The sequence below is a fragment of the Hyaena hyaena genome, unplaced genomic scaffold (genome assembly GCF_003009895.1).
Source record: "Hyaena hyaena isolate Hyena2069 unplaced genomic scaffold, ASM300989v1 scaffold_229, whole genome shotgun sequence".
Lineage (NCBI taxonomy): Eukaryota > Metazoa > Chordata > Mammalia > Carnivora > Hyaenidae > Hyaena > Hyaena hyaena.
Window position 1 is genome coordinate 1,701,612 of NW_024080861.1, and position 26,280 is coordinate 1,727,891.

Consider the following 26,280-nt stretch of genomic DNA (forward strand, 5'->3'; position numbering starts at 1 on the left):
TCGGGTTCTACACTGCTCCAATCCATTCTGCGCCATAACCGAGCAGCCTCCCCTGAACACTGCCTTGACCGTGTGTTCACACACCAAATAGCTACTCTTGCAAAGTATGAGACACTGGATAAGAGAGAGAATAGACTTCAAAGAGCTTCAAATTCAGGTAAGGAGTGAAGCACATGCCCAAAGTCTCAAAGCAGAGCCTGTACCTTTGAACCAGAAGATACTGGGTCCAAGACCTCAAGATACCCTAAGTGCCTTCAACATCCTTTCTCTTTCTGAAGAATTACTTACACCTGGTTCCCTGTCTCACCACATCTGTTTCTCTGCCCAGTTTTCAGTTCTCCCTAATGACCCTTCCTTGCTTATCAAACTATTATTTTTACTGAATGTGGTATCCAGACAATATTTATTAAATGGGTTTTCCCATGTAATGTGTTATTAATAGTGTCTAGCCATGACAAGCCCTCACTAAATGTTAGCTATTGTTAATACTTACGGGCAGCAGGACTGATCTAGACATGACGTTCAATTGAGTACTTTAACCATTTCAGGATTTGACATAAAAACTGTGGTACGTGTTACCTGAAGGTTTATGTAAAGGAGACGACAGCTTCCAGTTGGGCTGTTTGGGTTATACCAGTACTCTAGAGTATTTCTAGAGGCGCCTGGGTGGCTCAGTCGGCTAAGCATCCAGCTTTGGCTCAGGTCATGATCTCATGGTTCATGAGTTCGAGTCCCATACTGGGCTCCATACTGTCAGATTCTCTTCCTTCTCTCTCTACCACTGCCCCCTGCCTTCAAAAATAAATAAACTTTTTAGAAAATTCAATTTAAAAACACTTATTTCTACACGGAAAATTCTACAGAACAGTATATTCTACACTAGTAGAAAGACATCTTTTAACTTAACTATCAATAGCAAAGAGATTGCCAACCTCTCCGCCAGTATCATTAAATACAACCAGATCCAGCTGGTAAGCTGATACAGTCATCGATAAAACATACACTCATTTATTCAATACATAAGTTGCACCTACTACTCACATGTATGATGACTAGGTATTATCCCATTTTACAGAAAAGGAAACTAGAGTTTAAACAGATGATGTAACTTATTCCAGGTCACATTATGAGCAAGTGACAGAACCAGAACCATCTAGATTTCCTGACCTAGTTAGTGCACTATGCACCATTCTCTCTTTCCACTAAAATTTACTGAATACCTACTATGTGCCCGGCCTGCAGATATACTGCTTACCAAAACATACCAAAAAAATCCCTCCTGTCTTAGAGGTTAAATTCTAGCTTTAGGGGACAGTTGACCCTTGAACAACAAGAGTTTGAACCCTGCAGGTCCGTTCATATGCGAATTTTTTTCAATAAATACAGCACAGTACTATAAATGTACTTTCGTTTCCTTATAATTTTCTTAGCATTTTCTTTTCTCTATAGCTTAGGTAAGAATACATAGAATGTAGAAAATATGTTAATCAACTCTTTAGGTTATCAGTAAGGTTTCCGGTCAATAGCAGGCTTATTAGTAGTTAAGTTTTCCGTGAGTCAAAAGTTATATGGGGATTTTTGACTGCACAGGGGTCAGTGCCCATCACCCTTGTCTTGTTCAAGGGTCAGCTGTACACAAAGTATACAGTATGTTAGATGGCGGTAAGTGCTTCGGAGAAAAATAGAGGTGGGGCTCGAAAGGCTAAGAGGAGGGTAAGATGTGACAGCTTTAAACAGGGTCATGGAGATGACTTTGGAGCAAATATCTGAAAGAGGAGAAGGAGGGGCCGGTGTGCGTAGCTGGGTGAAGGGAAGGTCAACCTCATGGCATGTTCTAAACGGCAAGGGTCCCGGTATGACTCAGACGTGCCGCTGGGGAAGCCATGGCGGGAGGGAGGCAGACCAGGGCAGGCCTTCCAGCACATTGTGGGGACCAGTTATCACACTCCCTGAGAAGGAAACCCCGTAAGGGTTACATGACGTGCCTTATGTCTGATGTTTTGCAAGACCCCTTAGGCTGCTCCGTCAGGCTTAGCCTCACTTGGGCTCCAGGGCAGCCGGGGGTGGGGAGACCAAAGGTGGAGCAGAGGAACTGGTCAAGAAAGCACTGCAAGAGCACGCTGCTGCCTCACCGTATCGGACTTGCACCAGCCCATCTCCTACCTCATCTCTGTTTGCTAAGCCAGCTTCCCTAGCGGTCCAAACACTCGTGAGCAAATGTTTCTACAAATTATTTGATGCACACACGGTTTGCGTGAGCAACAGGAAACAGAAGACTGCCACCAAAATTATGCTCCCACAAAGTGAACCCTCTCTCACGTAACACTCAAGAGACTTCAGAGCTGGGAGCACTTGTAAGGTTACGTTTGTCAGTATATGGGACAAAGCAAGCGCACAGAGCTATCTATAACCCACACGCCTTGTGGGGCACGGTGGCCCCTGCAAACAGCTCTATTGACAGGGTCCAGATGAGTTATGTTCACCCAGGCAGCAGCCATTTATTGAGCACTTAGCCTTGGGGATAAAACAGATAAATAAGACTTGGTCTCTGTCCTAAACGCGTTCAGTCTAGCTACAGACACAGACACATAAAATATAAGTACAATCTGGTATATAATAAGCACAATTACTGAGGCATGTAGAAGGTGGAAAAATCACGCTGAGAAGGGACTAATCAGTTCTACCCTTAGGGAATTCGGGAAGGCTTCACAGAGTTCTAAAGAAAGCAGAGAAGGTCCAGCAGGAAGCCAGCAGGCAGAGGCGGGGAGTGGAGCATAGTGGCCCAGGGAACAGGAGATACACGGCAAGGCAGTGCAAGAGCAGTGCATCCATTTACTACTGGGGGAGGTTACAAAGGGCGGGGACGGCGAGGAGTGAGGGGTCAGAGGGTGCAGGGCCCGTGCTCCATTGAGTGAGATAGGCTTCATTTTGTAGGCAATGGGGAGCAAGAGAAGAGTGATCCAATGATATTCGCATTTGGGGAAGATCGCTCTGATTACAGTGTAGACTCAGACTTACAGATAGTGCAAAGGGAGACAAGAGTGAAGATAACAAGAAGGCGTAGAAGAACCACTCAGAAGGCAAGGTGAGGGCAGAGCAGGGCCTGAATAGCTTGGATGGACTAGAGGGTGTAGATATAACAGATCTTGAGAAGTTTAAAACTGGTAAGATTGGGAGTGCCTGGGGGCCGCCTCTGACTTCAGCCCAGGTCATGATCTCATGGTCCATGAGTTCAAGCCCTGCATCAGGCTCTGTGCTGACAGCTCAGAGCCTGGAGTCTGCTTCAGATTCTGTGTCTCCCTCTCTCTCTGCCCCTCCCTCCACTCGTGCTCTGTCTCTCTCTGTCTCTCAAAAATAAACTTTAAAAAAAATTTTTTAAATGATAAGACTGGAGTTAACAGAAGTATTTCATAGGAAATAGTGTCATTCATAGGAAATAGTGTCATAAAAAAACACCTCACTTAAAACTCTGATAGAAAATACTACGGCTAAAGCAAAAACCCTTGAAAATTACATAGCAATGTAACACATTCTACAGTAATTGGAAGAGACTTATAAAAATTAATCTGAGTTAATGTGTAGGGTCTTTTGAAGTTATTTTAAAAGCAACTGTTTGAAAAGAACAATTTCAAAAAGGTTTTCAGAACCGAGTAAAGGCATTTCAGTGAAGGAGAACACAGGTTACAAACTTTCAAATGAATGCTCTGATGATAAGTTACTTCTTTTAATACTCTGTTTCTAATAATCTAAGCAAGTGTCTAATTCTCAAAATAAATCCACAAACTTTTAAGACAATAGAGGATATCAGATAAAACATCATTTCAACAGAATTTGCAATTTAATAACAAATAAGATCATTTTTGCAATACAACAAGGCAGCAAGAACAGAGATTCCCAACTTTGAAAGAAAAAATAATCAAAGGTCAATAAAGGGCAGTCTCAATGAACCAGATAAAATATTAAGTGGCACTCACTATTTGTCTCTTTCACAGAATGTCAGCTGCAGTAGAAAGAAGGAAAATATTAGTCACTGCACTGAGAATATTCTTCTCATCTCTTTTATGAAGACACCAAGATGAACTCCATTTAGATATTCTTCCAATGCACCTAGTGACCCCAGAATAAATGCTACTTATTTATCTAGTTTTACTCTCAAATGCAGGGGGCCACTTTAGCAATATTTGCCAATACTTTTAGGTTTCTTTAATGCCGTGAGGAAAATGTCCTTAAATCCCATAATTTTAAAGATTTTGTGATCAAAAAGAAATCACAGCTATTTACATGGAAACAGGATCTTGACCTTGCTGCTTTTGGTCTTTTGTGTCATTTTTTTTTTCCGTTGTGATATCTGAAATCATTGCTAATCTAATTATGAATCAGGATCCTGTTTTCTGCCAACTATTTTACTAGGGAGGACACTGGGATGAAATGACTTTAAACACAGCCAACTCCCACGCTCAACAATTGATTATCTTGTGTATGGATTATTCATTACCCCTGATACCTAGTAAGGCCATTCGTTCTCTGGCTCTTTTTTGTAGTTCCTCGGTTGGAAAAAAATGGAAATTCAAATGATTCAAATTTGGTAATGCTACTAGCACATGTGATAAACGTCCTGAAGAGGAGAATGAAACTATTGTTTAAATCGAGGCTTTGCATGTCAATTTCCCTCTCTCTGTGCCGATCTGCCAATACCAAGATCATCAATCATGCCTCTGCCCAGCTGAACAGAGCAGGGGATACAACAAAACATGCTTTGCTCAGTGAGAGGCTACCCCATTATTATTCCACCTCTTTTGGTTTTATTTGACAAGAGAAGGGTAAGTGAGCAAGATGGGGAAGCACAGAATAAATACTAGTCATTAGTTTCCCTTGAGAACCTTCCACAGTGCTGGAAACAAAGCAGGAGCTCATTAAGGGTTGTGTGAATCAATGCAACAGCCAGAAGACCATGCAAAACATGAACATGCTCAAGATAAAGTATCTTTATCTGGACCTTCTCATCTAAGCCATTCATTTTACAGTTTTCACAATTATCCTGTATTTTCTCTGTAATTCCCCCCTTAGATATCTTATCTGCTTCTCCATTTAAGAATGAATTCCATGACTTCACAGCCTGGGTGCTATATTTCTTTGTATCCCAAGCGTAATACTAAAAATTCCTTCAATAAATGCTCTCACAACTCCATGTGAAAAGCTGCCTATTGTCTCACCTACAGCTGACTTCCACGGTTTTTTTTTTTTTTTACTACATAGGCATTTAATAAAACAGCTCATGATTCACTAAATTTATACCCAAGAGGATACTGATTCACACCCTTGGTTTTTATGGCTAATTAAGTCAAAACATCATCTGCTATTACAATGGGTCATATCCCACTGAGAATATAAGGACTGATCACTGTTGTTACTTAATTCATTTTTACCTTCCTGAGTACAAACGTTTTGAAGTTTTGAAACTTGTCATGGGCTGGAATAAAAGAAAACACGCAGGTGCTTAGTTGTGATTGCTTTGGGCTTAACCATTTATGTATCTTCTAGTTACTTTTTAGACTCAGGAAAAGTAGCCTATTAATAACATCTAATCTTATAAAAAACACTGTCCCAAAACTTTTCAAGCACTGTAGTTTTATGCTAAGTTTCTTGAGTATATGTGACAACATTAAAGTGCAAATGTACAGGCTTGGGTACGGATAATCATCCCTAAGGGTAACTACTTGAAAACTTTATTTTGAGGTTACATAGTAAGCAATTCAGCACAGTCACTATAAAAGAACTTCTGAAATGAAACCTGAAAGAATTGTTCTAGAAAATGAGCATGCATACGACATACTGACCACACTGACAGTAAAGATTCAGTGGGCTAACTGTGCAAAGCAGTGTGACCTAGAGACGTGGCCAGGCAAGCACTCCGGCCTTGAGGCAGCTGCTGGATGGAAGGGAGAAAGCCCTAAGGCTGCACAACTGGACACCCCAGCGGCCAGAGGTACCGTGGGAGGTTGGCGTGGGGGGTGGTAACATAGGACACAATCCTAAAGCAGGGTTAACTTGTTAAGCCACTCTGTCCTACCTCTAGCTGTCACTGCCTGGTGGTGGTGTCGGTCTGTGGGGGAGAGGAGGAGGGAAAGCAGGTTTTCAGAAATCAGTGCAGTTTAAAGGGGGTTGGGGGAAGCAGGCTGAAAGGAAAGCATGTGGTCTGCACAGACAGATATGAAGTAAAAGGAAGCTGCTATGCAATTCCCATAGGGCCGGTGTGTCTTCACTGCACATTTATTTACAACCAAATCCTAATATGGCCATTGGGCATTCTTAGCATTGAGAATCCTTGCTAGAGGTTTTTTCGCCGTTTTTGATACTGCTAAGGAAGAAAACAAAACAGAACAAAACCTCGAATCCTGCCTAATTTTTCTGAAACATTTATCTTCTTTTGATCTGGAAGTGTAAACAAATGTCACTTCTGTACTTCTTCAAAGGGAAGGGTTATGTGAAAAAAAAGGTTAGCAGTTATAACGTGCGCCTGGGACAGCATTCCCAAGTTGGGAGACAGTCTTCTTCTGTAAGTCCAATGTCAGTCAAAAACAGAATAGATTCTCACACATTTTGATCTACAGGCAGCTTTGTAAGGATTTCATCCTCACTCCATATGTCAAAAATGGTAATCGTACCCACGGGCAATTATTTCTAAGAACCGTATAAATCTACACACTGCATTATGCCTGCGTTGCTCCTCACCGGGCTACTGTATCCCCGATGACATTAAGAAGTAAGGGCACAATATTTTGTATTGTTGCAGAAACAAGTCCTCCCACCCTGTACAAGTCATCCCAGTTCTCTACAAGAACTTCATTATTTTTCACAAGTCAAGTGTACAGTATTTGCTTCGCTTCCAGCTAAAACGAACACATGCAAATTCAGTCTCCTTCCCTTTAGTGCTAATTTAGACGGAGCATCTCTGGTAGAAGTCCTAAAGCCATGCGCTCACATGTGTATAGTCTTTAACGGAAATGTGACAGTGACGGATTTAAAACGAGTCATAAAAGAACAACCTTTAAGCAAAGGCCAAGGGAATCACAACTACACCCTCTGACCACCGCAGCACTACTGTATCCGCCCTCCAAACATTTTTGCTTCAAGCATTACAACCCACCCATTTACCACAACCACAGCGTGTTCCTGATTTAGAAGGGTGAAGTTCGTGGACTTACGAAATCACACAACTGCATCCAGAAAGCACCAAGCCTTTTCTCTGCGTGGCAATTATGCCCCATCTGAACTAAAAACCTGCCTCTTTAAAGCTCAGTATCAGCGGACCACTGTTAACCCCCTTCTTGACATAATAAACAACTAACATCTTCTAAGAGCATTAACTAGTCCCTCCCGTGCCACAGTTTAGTAGAGAAGAACAAATGGCTTAACACATATTATACAGGAGGAAGAGCTGTGTTAAATCCCGAGTCCGTGGAATACAACCACTGTGTCCATCAGCACATATTTAACTGTGTTTATTCTCTTGGGTTTCAGAAGTTTTGTTTCCTAAAAGCAGGGAAAGAACAGGTCGCTGAAAGGTTCTAGCGAGGTTTCTTTTGGCACGGGAAGAATGTGATAAACAGGGAAAACACAATCACTCGGAATGTCTGGCCCCGGCTCCTTTGTAATACTTAAATAGCGCCCCCCTACCGGGCTTTGCCTCAGCACTGAATGGGGAAACCATTTTAGAGCTTAACAGTTCAGTCTCTACAGTAAACACTCTAAGAGGAAGAACTCAGAAACTTTAAACATAAAACAGGGGTGTGTTAAGAAATACTGAAATACTTCCCTCTCTCCCACCAGGACTGATATTTCTCTTCACCTTGAGGAAGGCAAGACACGCTAAACCTCAGAACAGAGACCAACAGTGGTCTGAAAAGGAACTTGAAAGAAGTCCAAAAACTCTTTTTGGCCACAATATCAAGGGCAAGCCCTTCGTGTGTTCCTTTTCCTTGATGTCATTCTAACACCTGTTTGTTTCAAGGGTCCGGTGTCCTTCATCAATCTTCTTAAAGGAAAATGCAAGAAGACTATTCAGGATTCCCAAAGCTGTGTCAGTGTACTGTTTCCGAAAAGAGCTCCATGTCCTAACTTCAGGTCGTTAAGAGCAGAAGCCTCTTTCCGTGGGGGCGGTTTACCATTGAACTTTTCACAAGTCACCTGAGTGTGCGGATCAAGAGTGCTAAAGACAAACAGTTATTTAACCTTTCTCAGGGGGACACAACCTCAAGCTGAATCTAGCTGGAAGAGCACTTATATTTTATACATGGAAACAATCAATGAATGACACCGAATCCCAAAACAGAAACTCCTCCTAGGGTCAAAAATCATGAAGGGAAATCGGCGGCAGAAAAAGAATTCTACAGTGCAGACTTCTAAGAATGTTTACATAAAAACAAACAGAAAAATCAAGTCACCTTTTCTGGCCTGGGTTCTGTAATTCCAATTGTCATCGTCTGCTTCCACCTGCTGCCCACAGACGGAGAGCTCTCCATCACTGCGAAACAGCCTCTTTGTCTGCCTGGACAAGGAGCAGAAATTTATCCAACTCACAGCCCGTGAGAGAGACCCTGCATTTGACTTGAGTCTGAAAGACCCTGACGAGCCTTCCTTTTTCATCTTCTTTCACACCAGAATCCACTACAGACAAAGGACAGCCCCGCAAAACAAGACGCTGGGTGTTACAACTGTTCTATGTCCTTTAAACGAGCCTGCTCCTTCCCACTGAGAGTCAGGCAGGGCATTATGCAGCAAGACGCTTCTGTGCCCCCCCCCAGTTACAAAGAAAAGGAAACTTGGGGGGGGGGGTTAGGAAACAAAACAACAACAACAACAAAATGTATTTTATCCTAGCCACATGGCGGCACTTGGTAGAATTTTAAAAATGAAGCAGGTGTTCATTTCGGGAACACTTGTCAGGACTTGGAGAGCAGAGCCAAGGCACTCCGATTCTTTGGTGGATACCTAGCATCGCACTGGGTAATCCTGCCCCTCTCCCGGGCATCCTTCCCCACGCGGGCAGGCAGCTGCGGCCAGGAACTCCTCAGGCTGGAGAAAGAGGCTCGGGCGTCAACCCAGGCGCCCCCTTTAAACTTCACCCACACAGGTGTCTCGGGAGGAATCGAAGAGTCGGGCTCCCTTGTCGCAGCGCAGCACCGAATCACGCGGCGCCCACCTGCCCTCCTTCCCCGGCGGTGAACCTGAACCGCTCGGCATCCACAGGGCTCCGCAAACAATACACCCGGCTGGCTGCGTGGCTCTCGCTTGGATCACAGAGGGAGCGCTCCGGGGAGAGGGGATAGGCTTCCCCGACACCGGAGGCTCCTCATTGGAGACGGCAGACCCCGCCTCCTCCCCACAGTCAACACTTCAGTGGCGGCTCAAACTTCGGAACTCCCGCAAAGCTACGGAAAATACAAGTCTGTGCAGAATACAGACCTCTGGGAATTTAAAAAAGAAGAAGAAGAACTCGATTATTAATCATCAGACCACACTTAGGAAGGTAGGACTTTGGGAAGGGGGTATAGAAGAACATATAGTTTTACACAAACATCCAGCATTCCTTGATTGATTGAGGGATGTGATCATCTAAGAAAATGTATTTCCAAAGAGAATGAAAGGGATTCTGCTATCCCTTCGCTCCCAGCTCCTACAAAGGGGAAATGCAGCCATTCTCACACCTGCTGTTGCCTCTCCTTCCTGTCTTCCACCAGCAGCCGAAGTGGGGGGTGAGACCAAGGAACCTCTCCTGCCTCCCCACAGGCAGCCCCTGGGGTCATTCCTCCCTAGTTTTGAAAGATCATCCTATCAAGGAGAACCATCATCTGAGAGCTATGTTAACAGCATCTGGCTGCAGGCTCTAGCCTGGAGCCTCATAAAACCATTAATTATGACAAGCAAAATATCCAGAGCAGCAAGTTGGAATGCACTGGGTGCAGCATTTCACCCAAGGCCAGCATAATTCCATGGTCCTGGGGGCACAAAAAGTCCCTATAACTTTCCATCACAGAGACTGAGGTCAGGCACCCCCTCCCCCAAGGGTTATTCCGAGGAAGGCTGAGCAACAAGTAGAGAACTGGGTCCATCTCACTTGACTTTACTGAGCACTAAGCAAACATATTAAAACTAATACCTTGCAACAGAAAATAAACTTTGATTAAAAAAATTATAAAAGTGGAATCCGCATCACATGTGTACTGCGATCCACAGAGATTTTAAGAAAAACGCTCTGCATGTTTACAAGCGCTGTACGTTTACAAGGACTGAGACATGTGTAGAAGAAAAGCACAGAGCTGCTGCAAAGCATGCCTCAGGTGGCCTGCTCGCACCACCAGGAAAACCACAAGACTGAATGGGCACTGGGGACTGAAGGGCAAAGCTACAAAACAGTCCAGGTAATTAACAGATATGGAATCAGTTCAATTTTTCCTTAATGTTTATTTTTGAGAGAGAGACAGAAAGTGGGCAGGGGAGGGGCAAAGAGAGAGGAAGACACAGAATCCTAGACAGGCTCCAGGCTCTGAGCTGTCAGCACAGAGCCTGACGCTGGGCTCGAACCCATGGACCAGGAGGTTATGACCTGAGCTGAAGTCAGATGCTTAACTGACTGAGCCATCCAGGCACCCCCATGGAATCAATTTAAAAGCTAAAAGCATCCTCAAGAGCTCGTGTAGTTTTTTGTTTTGAAGTTTATTTGAGAAAGAGAGAGCACGGGAGGGTCAGAGAGAGAGAGAGAGAGAGAGAGAGAATCCCAGGGAGGCTCTGCACTGTTAGCACAAAGCCGGATGTAGGGCTCAAACTCACAAACCCATGAGATCATGACCCGAGCAAGAATCAAGAGGCAGTTGTGTAACAGACTGGGGCGCCCAGGTGCCCCAAGAGCTCATGTAGTTTAAATCCCTCAATTCCCAGATGGAGAAATTCAGGCATACACATACACAATACACAATATCACACAGAGGATACCACACGGGAATAGGAGCAGGTCATGTCAGACACCACTGGATTCAAAGTTTTGCCCCTTACTGGAAGTGCTGGCTACATCACCAAGCACTCTGAGCTATTAAACTGGAATGATACCTCTACTTTGATCACTTTCATAAGGGTAAAAATGATAATAATTATGCATAGCACCAGTCAATGCCTATACAAGTTCAAACATCAAATCCCCTTTCAGAGTCAAAGACCCCTTTGAGAATCTCAAAATATAAAATAAAAATTGAAACAAAAAAAAGACCATTGCTCCGGAAAGTATACAAACATCCTGAACACTGTCTTCCATTCCATAGATTCACAGGAATCCCTGACATCCGTGGGTGCACTCTCTAAGGACCTTAGATCCTTATGGACCCCCCAAAAATACAATTGTTCCCTCCCTGATGTCTACATCCTAGAGCTATATACATATATATAAAGTGTATTTATTTATTTTGAGAGAGAGAGCAAGGGAGGGAGAGAGAGAGAGCAGAGAGAGAATCCCAAGCAGGCTCCACTTGCCGGCATAAGCCCCATGCAGGCCTCGATCTCATGAACCTGAAGATTATGACCAGAGTAGAAATCCAGTGCATGCTTAACCGACTGAGCCACACAGGTGCCCCTGCAGCTGTATTTTTAATCCAGAGACACCTAAAGCTCTGAAATACACCTTGTGCTGTTCATTCCATTCACAAAACACTGTTGAATGCTTTTCCAACCCACCCACCTTGGAGTTTGCACACATGCACACACAATAGCAGAGATGAATTAGTGTCATTAGTAACTGCTGTGTTTTCCTCCAGTACCTCTGTCCTTGTACACATCTGAGAGCAAGCTCGTGGGAGGGGCTGAAGGAATATTCACTGCCAAGTAGCCAAGACGGATAACTGGTGTATTCAGGGATTAGACTCATGACTCTCCTTCAAAGTAAGTACACTCTTATGCTGGACTCCCCACTTAATATATCCCTCATTATTCATAAGACCCGTGGATACGTCTGCATGATATCAAATTCTCCATTGACTGGTGCTGTTCCATATTTCTGTTTTATTGGCCCTTGACTATTAATATCTTCACTTACGTAAAAGGAGGTCAAATAATTTAATTACTTTTACAACTGGATCAGAGTTCCTCTATGGCCAAGATAGAACGTAATAGTTTAAATTAGCTTTAGAGGAAATTTTTAGATTTTCCCTATCTGTGTTAGATAGGTACTCCCATTAGCTTAGGAAATCGCTAAGTGGGCTGCTTGCAAAGCTATTTCCTTCATTCAAACTGTATTTATTTAGTAATTACAATGAACCACACATTTTAATTCTCTGGACCCCAGAGCCATACAAATCCACTGCTCCCAGCTGCTCACCAGGGTCACGGCTACTTTGTAATGCACACTTCATGTATATTACTGCTGATCTTCACAAAGACCCTGCAGTGGAAAATCCCTTCTAACCCATTTCTTCAAATTACTTCAAATAGAATCTTCAGGGTAATAAAACATCTCAATTTAACATTTTTTCCCATGAAAATCTACAGTAGAATACACCTTTCTCAGACCTTTGAAACAGACCTGCTGCACAGATTTTGTCTGCATCCCTCGCGGTGCCGCGTTTTTCCATCTCCCCTCTCCCATCAGGCCGTCAAACCGAAACTTGCGCTGTCATCGAACGTGCCAATAACTGCTCCCTTCCTACCGCTTTGCCACTGCTGGGCTCCAGGAATTATCGAGCAATCAGATAAAGAATCTTGCTTAAATTGTGTGTTTAGTGGAAGTTGATAAGCACCCATGGAAAGAAATGCGTAGCTTTTGTACAAGGGCTTTGCTTCTGCTGCCTCCTGGCCAGCGCCCTTGCCCTTTTACTGGCGAGGTGGACCTCACGGGGTTGAAACGGCTGGGGGGTCAGCCTCTGGATAGCAGCCCCCAGGCGGATCTAATACAGGTTTCCGATTCAGTGCCTCTTTTGTATGAAGTTCTTAACATGTGAGGGCAGTGAGAAATTTACCCATTGCTAAAACAAAGCAACAAGAAATGATATTATTTCTGGAATGATTTAAGTCATACATTACAAAAAAAAAAGTTACCTATAAAAACTGGGAGACACCACGGGGCGCCTGGGTGGCTTAGTCGGTTAAGCGTCCGACTTTCGCTTAGGTCATGATCTCACGGTTCGTGGGTTCGAGCCCCGCGTCGGGCTCTGTGCTGACTGCCAGCTCAAAGCCTGGAGCCTGTTTCAGTCTGTGACTCCCTCTCTCTCTGACCCTCCCCTGCTCATGCTGTCTCTCTCTCTCTCTCTCCTAGAAATAAATAAAACATTAAAAAAAAAAAAACTGGGAGACACCAGCATATATTACTAAAAGAAGCTCTGGGATCTTCTTTGGGAATTCCTCGGTCAAATATCCATTAATTTGGAAAGATTTATTTATGTTTCTCCCAAGAGTCACCTGGATAGATCGAATACGTTTGGAAAGTCTTTGCCAAGAGACATGATATTTCATGTTCCGATATATACTGACATCCTTAAAAAGGAGCTTAGCTCGAATGGAAGTCTTTGATTTAGTAAAAATTGTTAAACATGACAAGACATAGGATTAGACAAACCTTCCTCAGCCCGCTCAGGCGTGTAATTGCCTCCTTTGCCATCTGTGTAAAATGCCAGCCAAGAGTAGAAACTAATTTCAAGTGCTATCAGTTTTTTGGCTTCAGAGGCTACAAAGGAGCAACGAGACTTTTTTTTTTTTTAATATTTTTATTTTATTTCTAGGATAGAGAGAGACAGCATGAGCAGGGGAGGGTCAGAGAGAGAGGGAGACACAGACTCTGAAACAGGCTCCAGGCTCCGAGCTGGCAGTCAGCACAGAGCCCGACGCGGGGCTCGAACCCACGAACCGCGAGATCATGACCTAAGCGAAAGTCGGATGCTCAACCGACTAAGCCACCCAGGCGCCCCAGGAGCAACGAGACTTTTAAGGTCCAGGTATCCCTTAACCTGCCCTGACCCCTCCCTTCAAACCCAGAAGGCAGAACCCCGAAGCCAGAACCCTATGGAGAACAGAGATGCCCTGAAGACACTGGTGAGGGTAGGGGGTAGGGGGCGTGGGGGGCGGGCAACGACAGGCAGTGCACACAGACACAGGGGAGGGAAAACATGCGCGGCAGTAAGAACAATCCCCCATGTAAACCGTGACCTGTTCTGCAGCAGCCTGACCGGCCAGGGGCACCCAAGTCCACACCCGGTCAGATTACCACATGAATCACTCAGACGACCCAAAGGGACCTTTAGCGTCTAGGACTGGGGGTGGTTGGTTTCCCAACTGTCGGATCTTGTAAATAATTTAAGGGTCGATTTAAATGCAAACTTTCTATGAAGTAATTTGTACAGGCTAAGAATGAATGCTTATCTCAACATCTAGAAGTGAACACTCTGAGTCAGACGGTTTATAATGAAAAAACAAAACAAAACAAAACAAAACCCATTACCCACCCAGGGCCACTGCGAGCCAACGCCCACAGAACACTAAATCCTCCCTGTCATCCACCTCCCATCCCCTAAGGAATTAAATTGATTTGCTCAAGAAGAAAGTCATGGAAAACAAAATCAGGCCTGTGTTCAGGGTTTCCTCACCTACTACTGCTCCAATATTTAAAAGCAAGAGAATTACGGTGTTTTCATCAGGCTCTAGCTTTAAAAAGACAGAGTAGTGAGGTTCCTTTCAGTGAAATGAACAGTGATATTTCCCTTAAAGAGAAAGATTAAATGCAGACATTCGTAATTATGTGTCATCACAAGCCTCAATCCCACCTTTCAACGTCTTCATATCTGAAAAAGACTCCTGAAATGGTCTGACACGGGAAGGCTTTGCCACATTGTTCCTGTGGGATCACTTGATATAGGAGCAATATGGCAGCGCATTACTGCTCTCAGCCCCCCCCCCCCCCGGGGGGGAGGTGGCGCACAGCAAGGGCATAAAGGCTGCCTCGTACAGACGCCATCACTGACTGATGGGTACCACGGAGTGTCAGAGGTTTGATTAGCAGCTGAGGACCAAGAATGGAGCTCTGTCCCAGCCCTAACCAAGGAAAGGTCCCCATCCAAAGGGGTCAGATGAAAAGGTCCCCTAAAACTAAGTATGGACTTTGACACTCTTCTCATAGAAGAACAAGGAGAAACTTAACTCTGAGACTAAAATTTCAAATTAAAAAACAAAATTGGGGAGGTGGGGCACCTGGGTGGCTCACTTGGTTAAGCGTCCGATGTCAGCTGAGGTCATGATCTCACAGTTTGTGAGTTTGAGCCCCACATCGGGCTCTGTGCTGACAGCTCAGAGCCTGGAGCCTGCTTCAGATTCTGTGTCTCTCTCTCTGCCTCTCCCTCACTTTGTCTCTCTCTCTCTCTCTCAAAAATTAAAAAAATTAAAAATTTCAATAAATAAAAATTTATAAAAATTAAAAAAGAATTTTAATCATGATCTGCTTTGTACTTCATGCCACTCCTATGGTCTCTCCAGCGATCCCTGTAATTATTTTTTTTTCTATCTACTCAATCTTTTTCTTTTTAATGTTTATTTTTGAGAGAGAGTGAGCAGGTGAGGGGCAGAGAGGAGGGGGACAGAGGATCTGAAACGGCCTTGGCACTGACAGCTGAACTCACGAACTGTGAGATCATGACCTGAGCCGAATTGGCCGTTTAACCGACTGAGCCACCCAGGAGCGCCCCCTACTCAACCTTTCTTCACAAACTTTATCATGTACATAAATCACATAAGATTTTATTAAAACACAGAGTCTGATTCAGGCATGGAGTCAGGCCTGAAATTCTGAAGCCCTCCGAGGGCCCACGTGATGCCAGTCCCCAGATCAGCCTTGAGTTAGCTCAGTACTGGACTGGACTGCTCCCTAAGGACAGGGATCTCATCTGTCCACCTCCGTGTCTCTTACCTTCGCACAGCCAGCGGTAATGACTGCTGGCTGAAAGAGTGAGCAATACAACCCGTCTATTCATTTCCAAGTACCTCTTTCTTTTGATCTTAACATGTTTCAGGGAAGGAGATAATTAGAGCTTTATAGCAATCTTTCCTTTATCACTAAATTCCAAAAGGCAAAAGTAAAAATTTATAATCTGACCAAAAATCTATATAACCTGAATTAAAGGGTGGTAATAAAATTCTATTAGTCATAGAGTTAGACCGCTTCACTTTGATAAGAAACAGGGCCATCAAACTGCGAGGCTCTATGCTTTCCGTACTTTGTTAGGAGATCTGCACTGCTTTCATCCACCAAAATTCCAGAATCTAACGATCTGGCGCAGAATCTGTGGCAATCACAATGAGCCAAACTCTGTGAAGCAGCCCACATCCTGTCTGCTAATCCACACAGACAGGCCCGGACCTCCTGTGTTCTACAGTGTGAATTGAGTTGCTCTGTGACAGTGGAAATTTTTTTACATCAGTTTTTCCTGGTACCTGTTGAAGACAAAGAAAATTTTTAAATCAACCTTTAAGTGACGCTCCAAGGGGTTTATGGCAAAACCTATGGGGAACACTGAATACATCTGGTTTTTCAACAGCCATTTTATCAATTTAGCTATCCTTTATTACACTACCGTGCCACATTACACATGGGTTAGATACTGCCGATACCTGCAGTGACTCCACTGAACCAAACAAATCTTCTAACAATTTGAGTAAACAAAATAGGCATAAAATCATATACTGGTGGTACCCTGTACCCCGATTAAAACATGTGACCAAACAAAGGAGACAGAAATGCAAATATATATATTTAGGATTAGTGCAATTCCCTCTAGACATCAGTTTTTTTTAGTATCTCCAATGATGAGAAAGAACCCAGATAAAGGGATCAGTTCAAATATTTATTGGTCTCCTTCTGGGAGATCAGTCAGGCAAGCTGATTCTAAAGCACAAAAGATAGAGCCCCGCCCTACAGGAGTTTACGATATATTCTAGGACACAAGATATACACACAGTTATCTTTACCATAATGCAAGAAGGAAAATGAAAGCAGCAAGTAGGGGCCTTAGGCCATGCCTCTGGAGACCTGACATGGTTCTGAGGGCTGAGAAGTACTCAGAGATGAATTTCCTGGTGATTAAGGGGTTTGGTAGTCAATGGAGTCTTGTTAAGCCAGCTGCCTGGGTGAGGGGTGTGGGAAGCCCTGATCTATAGTATTTCTGTGGTGTAAACACTCCCAATCATGGCCAATTTCAAGCTGCCAATGGTTTCACAACCAGCCTGCTAAAATCCTAAAAATATCAGAACTGGATTTCAAAGCCAGTATACCCTGGCTCCAACATACCACTGAATTTGGCCAACATGATAATTTGGTAAAAAACAAAACAAAACAAAAAACCAGTGGCTTGGCAGAAAATTAATAGCCCTTATAATCCTTGATTCTTTTTTTTTAGTGTAATGGGAGGAGAAACATCTATAAATATTACTTTATATGGAAAAGGAGTGTGCAGATATGATTAAATTAGAGATCTTGACCTGAGAGATTATCCTGGATGATCTGGGTGGACCCTAAGTGCATTCTTATAAAGTCCTTTATAGATTATCTGGGGGGACAGGGGGGAGATATACTTTTTAAAAATTTGGAAATTACTTTCAGTTCTTCCTCTTTTTTTTTTTTATAGATTTTTTTTAAAGCAGTTTTAGGTCCACAGCAAAACTGAGAGGAGGATTTTCCATGTACCTGTTGCTCCCACAGATGAAAATATTTTTAGTTTTGTGTGAGGTAGATCATGATGTGATGAAAAGTGCTACTTTTTTGCCAAAGTGGCGTTAATTTGAAGAGCACTTTTTAAATTATTGACAATACATAGATGAATATAATCAGTAATCTTCAGTTATTTCAGAGTATTCCTTCTCCTCAAATCCAAATAATCCCTTTTCCCCTGGGGCATAACGAGTGAAAATGAATAATAAAATTTAAAACTTTAAAAAAAAACAGTGAAGAAAAGCAAACTCTGAAGAGTTCTGACAACACTGAACAGATAGTCCTAATGTCCAACTGGCTTTCAGGCAGCCAAATGGTTTGCCGCCGTCTTGACAGGGAAGTGTGGAGTTAGAATGAAAACAACATGCCCTTTCCTGTTAGTTTTTTCCCTCGGACAAAAACCCTGTGCAAAATATATTACACATATTTTATAGATGCAGACACTGAAGAAAAAGGTGATAAAGTAACTTGCCTAATATCCCCCAAGTTATTAGGTAACAGAATTGAGATTTGAAGAAAGTCTGCCGGACAACCAAACCTTGGCCTTCCCTTCTTTCCTGCTGACTGTCTCAGCCTCAGGTCTCACACCTGGGCTACCGCAGTGCTCTGAGGAATGGGCTGCCCCACGCTCAGTTGTGCACCCCTCAAAGTTGTCCCCCACACGCCCACTCACACCGTACTCTAAGCGCCTGGTGCTGGATTCATGGTGCTCCATCTGCTGATACACTTGCCATCTCCTCCATTTGCTGAACTTTCACTCACCCTTCACAACTTCAACTAGGAGCTATCTCAGCTCAAACAAGCAAGTGTTTATTGGGCACTATATCACGTAACTACTGCTGCCGAACAAACCACTCCAAAACTCGGTGGCTTAGGACAACACTCATTCATGGTTTCTCATCAGTCTGTGGGCTGTCTGGAGCTCAGCTAGTCTAGGCTGGACTCAGCTGGGGGAGGCTCTGCTCCAAGGCGGCTGCCCCGGTGTGTTCAAGACTCAGGGATTTTCCAGGACATGGAACTTGTTTTAAAACTGGGGCGGTTCCAGGCATATCAGATTGATTAGTCACCTTAGCGGTAGTCCCTTGGTGCCTCTCCTGACCCCCTCCATCCTAAGACCAGCAGGCCAGTCCAAGTTTATCTTTCTCATGGTAATGGCACCAAAGAGCAACACTCAACTCCCTAAGCGTCTTCTGCATCAAAGTTGCTAACATTCCATTGGCCAAATGTGGTTGGGGCACAGCAATACACTCCACTCATCTGAACAAGTTGGGGGGAGGAGATGCACATTTCTGAATCGCATTTATCAGGGCACCTGCTGGGCAAGTTACGGAGGGCTGAAGACTCCTAGGCCATCATTCCTAACTGCAGGGACTAGATTATTAGGTACCCTGCCAAGTGTCGGCAAAGCACCGCGTAAAGAGAGATGATGTCCTTATCCTATTACATCTGAGCCATTAAAGATGGTAAACTGGGAAAACCAAGCCTTTTGTCATGTGCACAGCGCCTGGTACACGGCAAGATGAAATAGATGTTTGTTAAATTAAACTGGTCAATTACATGCCCTTCAGCACCGTATTCAACTTTCTCCTGTTAAATGTACTCCAGTTTCTTTCCCGTACTTTCTGTGATACTCTCCCGCACAAAATGCTAGATTACGTGCAGGGGTCGGAATACATTTTTGTAAAGAGCCAGACGGTAAATATTCTAGGCCTTGCCAGCTCTATAATCTGTTGCAACTACTAGATCTGCCATCGTGGCAAAAAATAAGTAGCCAGACAATACACAAACCAATCAGGGTGGCTGGGTTTCAATAAAACTTTATTTACGAAAACAGGTGGTAGCCTGTATTTGGTTCACAGACTATTGTTTGCTGACTCTGGATTAGACAAAGAAGTATAAACTGTGCTCAGAGTTGTACAGGCTGCCCAAGCCGAGACAGTGCACACAAATGTTTCCCAAACTGTGTTCCTTAGGACACCTGTATCAGAATCACCATGGGTTTGGGGCAGGTGAGTGAGGGGACCAGGAGGGTTAAAAAGGCACATTCCTGGGGTGCCTGTGTGTCTCAGTTAGTCAGTTAAGCATCTGACTCATGATGTCTGCTCAGGTCATGATCTCACAGTTTGTGAGTTCCAGCTCCACATGGGGCTCTGCGCTGACGATATGGAGCCTGCTTGGGATTTGGTCTGTCCCTTTCACTGCCCCTCCCCTCTTGCTCTCTCTCTCCCTCTCTCGCTCTCTTTCAAGATAAATAAATTTTATAAAATTGTTTACAAAAATGCACATTCCTGGAGTCTATTTTAGTACACACCTCTGAAGAGGGACCTGAGAATCCACATTTATTTATTTATTTACTTACTTCTTTATTTTTAATTTTTTAGTGTTTATTTATTTTTGAGAGAGAGAGAGAGAGTGCGCGCGCGCATGCGCGAGCGAGCATGAGTTGGGGAGGGGCAGAGAAAGAGGGAGACAAAGAATCTGAAGAAGGCTCCAGGCTCTGAGCTTCTGAGCTGTCAGCACAGAGCCCAATGCAGGGCTCAAACCCATGAACAGTGAGATCATGACCTGAGCCAAAGTCGGATGCTTAATTGACTGAGCCACTCAGGTGCCCCGAGAATCCACATTTATACAAGCTCCCCAGATGAGTCTTCTGCATATTAAAAATTGAAAATCACCAGTTTTGACACCTAACTTCAGTACCTAAAATTACACTAAAATATCAAGTAAATACATAAGCTTCAAATCACTACTCATAATCTCACTGAAAATGTACAAACATCATAGATATAAAACCAAATGTATATCACATAGACTAGGATGATACACTGAAATATTGTCAGTAGATATTACAAGCAGAATGAAGTATAACAGGTTGTTTTAATCTTTACTATTTTGGATTTTCTATTTTTTACATAATATGTGGAAAAAAACATTACAGCTAAACATACACTGTAAATTTTTTTTTTAAGATTTTATTTTTTAAAGTAATCTCTACACCCAATGTGTGGCTTGAACTCATGACCCCAAGATCAGGAATCACTCGCTCTACTGACTGAGCCAGCCAGGCCTCCCCACACTGAAAATTCTGTAACTATCTAATGTTTAATTTTCATTCAGAGTTATTTTAAACACAAAGAAAGGAAGAGAAATCAGCACAGATTTCATAGTTAGCATTTTGCTATATTTACTTCTGTTTTTTAAAAACTAAAATGTTAGAGATAAATTTCCCTCCTGTCCCCAGTCTCCCACTGTAGCCATTATTCTCAGTGTGGCCTGTATCATTCCCACATACTGCACACTTTTTCTGGGTGTCAGTGTATTCATCAATAAGATATAGTTCTGTTTTGTCTAAGTTTCATAAATGGTATTATACTGCCCAAATCATTTTCTTTGAGTTTGTTTATTTTGAGAGAGAGAGAGAGAGGGAGGGAGGGAGAGAGAGAGAGAGAGAGAGAGAGAGAGAGAATCCCAAGCAGATTCTTTACACTCAGTGCAGAACCTGACATGGGGCTTGATCTCTGGAACCATGAGATCATGACCTGAGCCAAAATCAAGAGTTGGACAGGGGCGCCTGGGTGGCTTAGTCGGTTTAGCGTCCGACTTTCGCTTGGGTCATGATCTCGCGGTTCGTGGGTTCGAGCCCCGCGTCGGGCTCTGTGCTGACTGCCAGCTCAGAGCCTGGAGCCTGTTTCAGTCTGTGACTCCCTCTCTCTCTGACCCTCCCCTGCTCACGCTGTCTCTCTCTCTCTCCTAGAAATAAATAAAAACATTAAAAAAAAAAATTTTTTTTAAATAAAAAAAAAAAAAAAAGAGTTGGACACTTGACTGACTCCCAGGAGCCCCTGCTCAAATTATTTTAAAGTTTTTATAAAATGGTCAATATGAAAAACTTTTTCACTCACTCTTCAACTAAAGGCACCACGGGCGTGTACCTCTTATTAACCAATTTACCTGACCCTTTTCCGACAGCCCTGTTCGGGTAATTAAAAGAACATTTCACAGCAGGATAGATCTAAAATATGAGCTCTACATTTCTATACTTGACGTGCAAATTTGCTTAAGGGCATGGCCTTTTATGTCCCTCCTATATATTGTGTCTATTAACATTTCACTCATTGCCTAAGAATGTTTTCTTAAAAAGCCTACCAAATTTAACCTTTCTGGAACTCATGAAAGCATAACAAGCAGAATATAAAGACGGCTTTATCTTTATATGCTTTTCTCTTTAGCGCAACAATTTTTACAGTCATAGACACTGCCAGCTCCTGCCAGTCATCAAAGTCCCCAAGAAAAAAGGTTATTTAGAGAAGGGGAATCCAATTGGATAATGACTACTTCAGCTGTCCACGTCTTCAGATAACAAACTCACCTTAATAAAAAGAAATTTAGAAAACAAAAGCCCGAAAGGACACTTCAGACATTCAGAAGTTTTGGTTGAAACACTCATTCCCCTGGGTCAAATATGGATAGTGGGGTCAAGAGAACTTTTGTTTCTATAATACACTCCTCCGAGATACGCCTTCAAAGAGAACTTCAAAGAAGGATGAAGTACTTCTACAAAATACACGCTGGACCCTCTCCACGGATGGCAGCCTGGAGGGGGTTGACTGAAGCACAAATGGAGACAGAGACAGATGTCCCTCTCAACCTCCCCACCCCTACCCCGAGCCCGGCCACTCGGTCGTCCCCCTCAGACATGGGGAGAACGGGGACAGTGTGACCTCAAAACGCACCCAGGTGGGGAATGTCCTTGGTTTCCCAACCCCTAGGCTCAAACCCCTGCACACTGGAGATACCGGAGACTTTCTCCAGGCTATTATGAAAATTAAATGAGAAAACGCTGACATCATCACACTCAGTAATTAGTAGGTTATTTTCAGCAGCAGCAAAGAGGTAGCCACTGACCTTCCAGGTCTTGAAGCAGATGTGGCTGGTGGACAAGTGAGGTGACAGGTAAGGCCGGGAGTGGGTGGCACCGTGTCATGAGGACCTGGGGAGCTGGCAGGGAGGGAAACGGTTCACTCACACCACCGTCTCCAAGGAAAGGACTGAGTACCTTGTCTCACCTATAAAACAAAATTCTCAAGTCCCTGCACATGACCTGTTCACAATCACTAGGCACGTTCCTCTTCCCACAGTGTATGAGGCCACGAATGGCTCATAGAAAAATTTGAAATCTAACAGCTTAAAAGGAATAACTACAAAAATAGCATAGGTGTAGCTCCTTACCTCATACATAAGTTATGACAGTTACTTCAAATGGCTAAAAAACAAAGAAGTAGAAAATGCTAAATTTCGTCAAATCTCTCTCGCGCTCAAAATGTGTTCCAGGAATTTTCTAAAGTTTACTTTGCTGATGATTTTTCTAGGGGAAAAAAATGAACATAGAAGAAAAATACCAGTTACTATATAGTTCCATAACACTTTATTGGTTATAGTTGATAAGAAAATGCTTAGCCAACAGCAAGTTAAATTTCAAAATAAGAGGAAAAAAAAACCCTAAAGGTCTCAAGTAACTTTTAATCTATCACATAGTTCAATACTACTTATTCAGCACATAAGAAATTACAGCAGGCTCTAGCCTGTATTTGAGATCATGTCAAATGATGTCACTTTCTTAAGTGACATCACTAGGGGCGCCTGGGTAGCTCAGTTGGTTAAGTATCCGACTTCAGCTCAGGTCATGACCTTGCAGTTTAGGAGTTCGAGCCCTATGTCAGGCTCTGTGCTGACAGCTCAGAGCCTGGAGCCTGCTTCAGATTCTGTGTCTCCCTCTCTCTCTGCCCCTCTTCAGCTCATGCTGTCTTTCTCTCTCTCAAAAAATAAATAAACATTTAAAAATTTAAAAAAAGTGACATCACTTGAGAATTATCCAAATCATTTAAGAATCAATACATAAGTATGCCCTCTACAAAATGAAATTACGATGAAGTCTGAGGAAAGATCAAGATCTAGTTTACCTAACTAGAGGATAGCTTCATGTTAAAGTGTAACTAAAGAAATCGGCAGTCTAATAAAATGTTTCGCCACCAGCCTCATAAGGTGGGAGAGAGGGACACAGCCAGAGCAGATAATCCCTAAGTATCTGTGGGTGTCCAGGGTCCAGGCCCTCGCACAGTGCCTGGGGCACTGCAAGTACCCAAATGTTTGACGGCCCAGCATTGCTCAAAGAGATGCAAGATAGGGCAGGCCACCTGAAACTGTATGAGTGCCTTCATTCTCAACTATGGCTGCACATCAGAAGCCTCTTTTATAAGAGATTCTCATTCAATAGATCATATTTAGATTGGGTTCTGGGTTTCTGTTTGGCACATACGTTTTTAAAAAGCTTCATGATTTATGTTAGGTAGGTCCCCTACTTCCTGATCTCTAAGAAAGTTTCTATCTTGTTTATAGATAAAGCAAAATTAAAGGCTAGTTCTGTTTCAATCAATAATGTTTAAAGGAACATGAAGAAGCCTGCCATTTTTCCAATTCTAAGTTTAAAAAGTGTGTAGAAGGGTGCTGGATGCAAAGCATGAAATCAGTCTACTCAGAAGCATCCTGACATCAGACTGGTGTCAGTGGCGCCCAGGATACGAAAGCCTGGCAGCCAAGTGAAGGACCGAGAGCAGACACTGCCTTCCACAGTCACTAGGGGCACCAAGGCATACACTTCTTGCTGACTGCTGAAGTTACAGAAGCTTGGGGACAAAAGGGATCTTGGAGATTATGCTGCCACTTACATTTCACAGATGAGGAAACAAGGAATCGGAGAGGATGTTGGCTGCCCTGTGATAATGGCTCAGTGGCTGTAGAAAGTACCTCTAAGTAGTTTACACTGTGAGGAGCTAAGTCTAAGAGGGTCTCCATAAAATGTTCAGAAATTGTCAGGTATGGATCATCGGCAATGTTGGGTCCCAGAGCCAGACACGGTTTAAAACGATGATGATGGGGGCGCCTGGGTAGCTTAGTCAGTTAAGCGTCCGACTTTCGCTTAGATCATGATCTCGCGATTCGTGGGTTCGAGCCCCGCGTCAGGCTCTGTGCTGACTGCCAGCTCAGAGCCTGGAGCCTGCTTCAGATTCTGTGTCTCTCTCTCTCTCTCTGACCCTCCTCTGCTCATGCTGTCTGTCTTTCTCTCTCAGAAATAAATAAAACATTTTAAAAAATGATGATGGGGTGCCTGGGTGGCTCAGTCAGTTAAGCATCTGACTCAGGCTCAGGTCATGATCTCATGGTTCATGGATTCAAGCCCCACATCGGGTTCTGTGCTGGCAGCTCAGAGCCTCGAGCCTGTTTCAGATTCTGTGTCTCCCTTTCTCTCTGCCCCTCCCCCGCTCATGCTCTGTCTCTCTCTGTCTCAAAAACAAATAAACCATAAAACGAATTAAAAAAAAAACGATGATGATGACAATGATGATGATGATAGACTGGAACTACAGTAAAAACCAACTGATCCTAAGAGATACAGTAATTTTCCAAGACTGAGCTTCTCCAACACACTGGGGCTTGAATCCCATCTGTCTTCACCACTGCCTTGAAATTCACCAGAATCGTTTGTTTCACAGGAGGGACAAGCAGCATGTAAAAAACAACCTTTCTGAGATTAACACAGCACACTAATCTTAAAACGAGTTGTTGTTATTAACATTTTAACACCTGGGCTGGAAAAAAAAAAAAGACTCCAGAGAAGAGGAAATTAATTGTGTCAGATTTGCAACAGTAAGTATAAAAGGGTTAAATTAGACCAGATGGCTCTATTAGAAGTAAGACTTCTGTCCTCATCTATGGTCCGCTGAAAACCACGCTTGCAGTCGCATCTTATGAATGAGCCCAGCAGCCAAACACCACATGGTTTGCCCGCAGTTGACCAGTAGGTGGCAGAACAGAACAACCCATCTTCCATAAAGCCCCAGGCGGTAGAGGCTTGGGTAGATTCTCAGGGAAGTGATGCTTGTCTTCAAACACAGGCAAAGACTAGGTTAGGAACAAGCAAAGGAAACTGAAGGTATCTTACAAAATAAAAAGTCAAATATCCATTTGCCTCAATAACCTACATACTAAAATTCAGAAGCGTCTTTACTGAAGCTGCCAGCACTGGAGGGGGCTCGAAAAGAAGTATGAGAGGCCAGTGTCCAGCCTGTAGGACGGGCAGGCGCCCACAGCAGAGTTTCAAACCTGCCTGGTCATCAGCATGACCTGGGGGCACTTATTAAAATACAGACCCTGGGGCCCAGACTCACAGAATCTCTGGAGAAAGAGCCAGGGAATGGCCTGGGGGGCCTGCCAGACAAGTCTGGTGCCCCCTCCCCCACCGGTGTACTACTACCTACCTGGAGGGCACCCATCCACAACCTAATGTGGGGTTATTGTCGTGACCTGCCCACAGGGGAGGAATCACTTCCCAAGCTGGTCAGAGAAGCAACAAAGGGCAGGCGGACTAGACAGGGTAGGGGGCCAAGTGGCTGCTGGGCTAAGCAAGCCTTCCAGTGGGCTGGGGGCTGCCCCGCCCAGCCCTTCCCTGTCCCTGTTTTTCACCTCGAAGCCTCATTTATCCCACCTTCCCT

At 43.7% G+C, this 26,280-nt stretch overlaps 1 protein-coding gene and 1 long non-coding RNA gene across 5 annotated transcripts in view; one reads left to right on the forward strand and one right to left on the reverse strand.

Moving 5' to 3' along the window:
* NHSL1 (NHS like 1) overlaps positions 1-26,280 on the reverse strand; it is a 249,925-nt gene that overhangs the window by 132,094 nt on the left and 91,551 nt on the right. Inside the window, exon 1 of one of the 3 annotated variants that reach the window (XM_039243575.1) lies at positions 8,445-8,740. The exons of 1 other annotated variant lie outside the window; for it this stretch is intronic. In XM_039243575.1, the coding sequence (XP_039099506.1) occupies positions 8,445-8,646 (202 nt within the window). In that variant the 5' untranslated portion in view covers positions 8,647-8,740. Of the gene's footprint in view, positions 1-8,444; positions 8,741-26,280 lie in introns of those variants that run through there. One more of the 3 variants, XM_039243576.1, reaches the window with a different exon arrangement.
* On the forward strand, positions 9,366-22,539 carry LOC120239370. Of its 2 annotated transcripts, none has more exons than XR_005530420.1 (3): positions 9,366-10,421; positions 11,805-11,928; positions 21,961-22,539. It is a non-coding gene; the product is annotated as an uncharacterized LOC120239370 (long non-coding RNA). The 2 variants fall into 2 exon arrangements; XR_005530419.1 differs by lacking the exon at positions 21,961-22,539 and adding an exon at positions 12,535-12,753.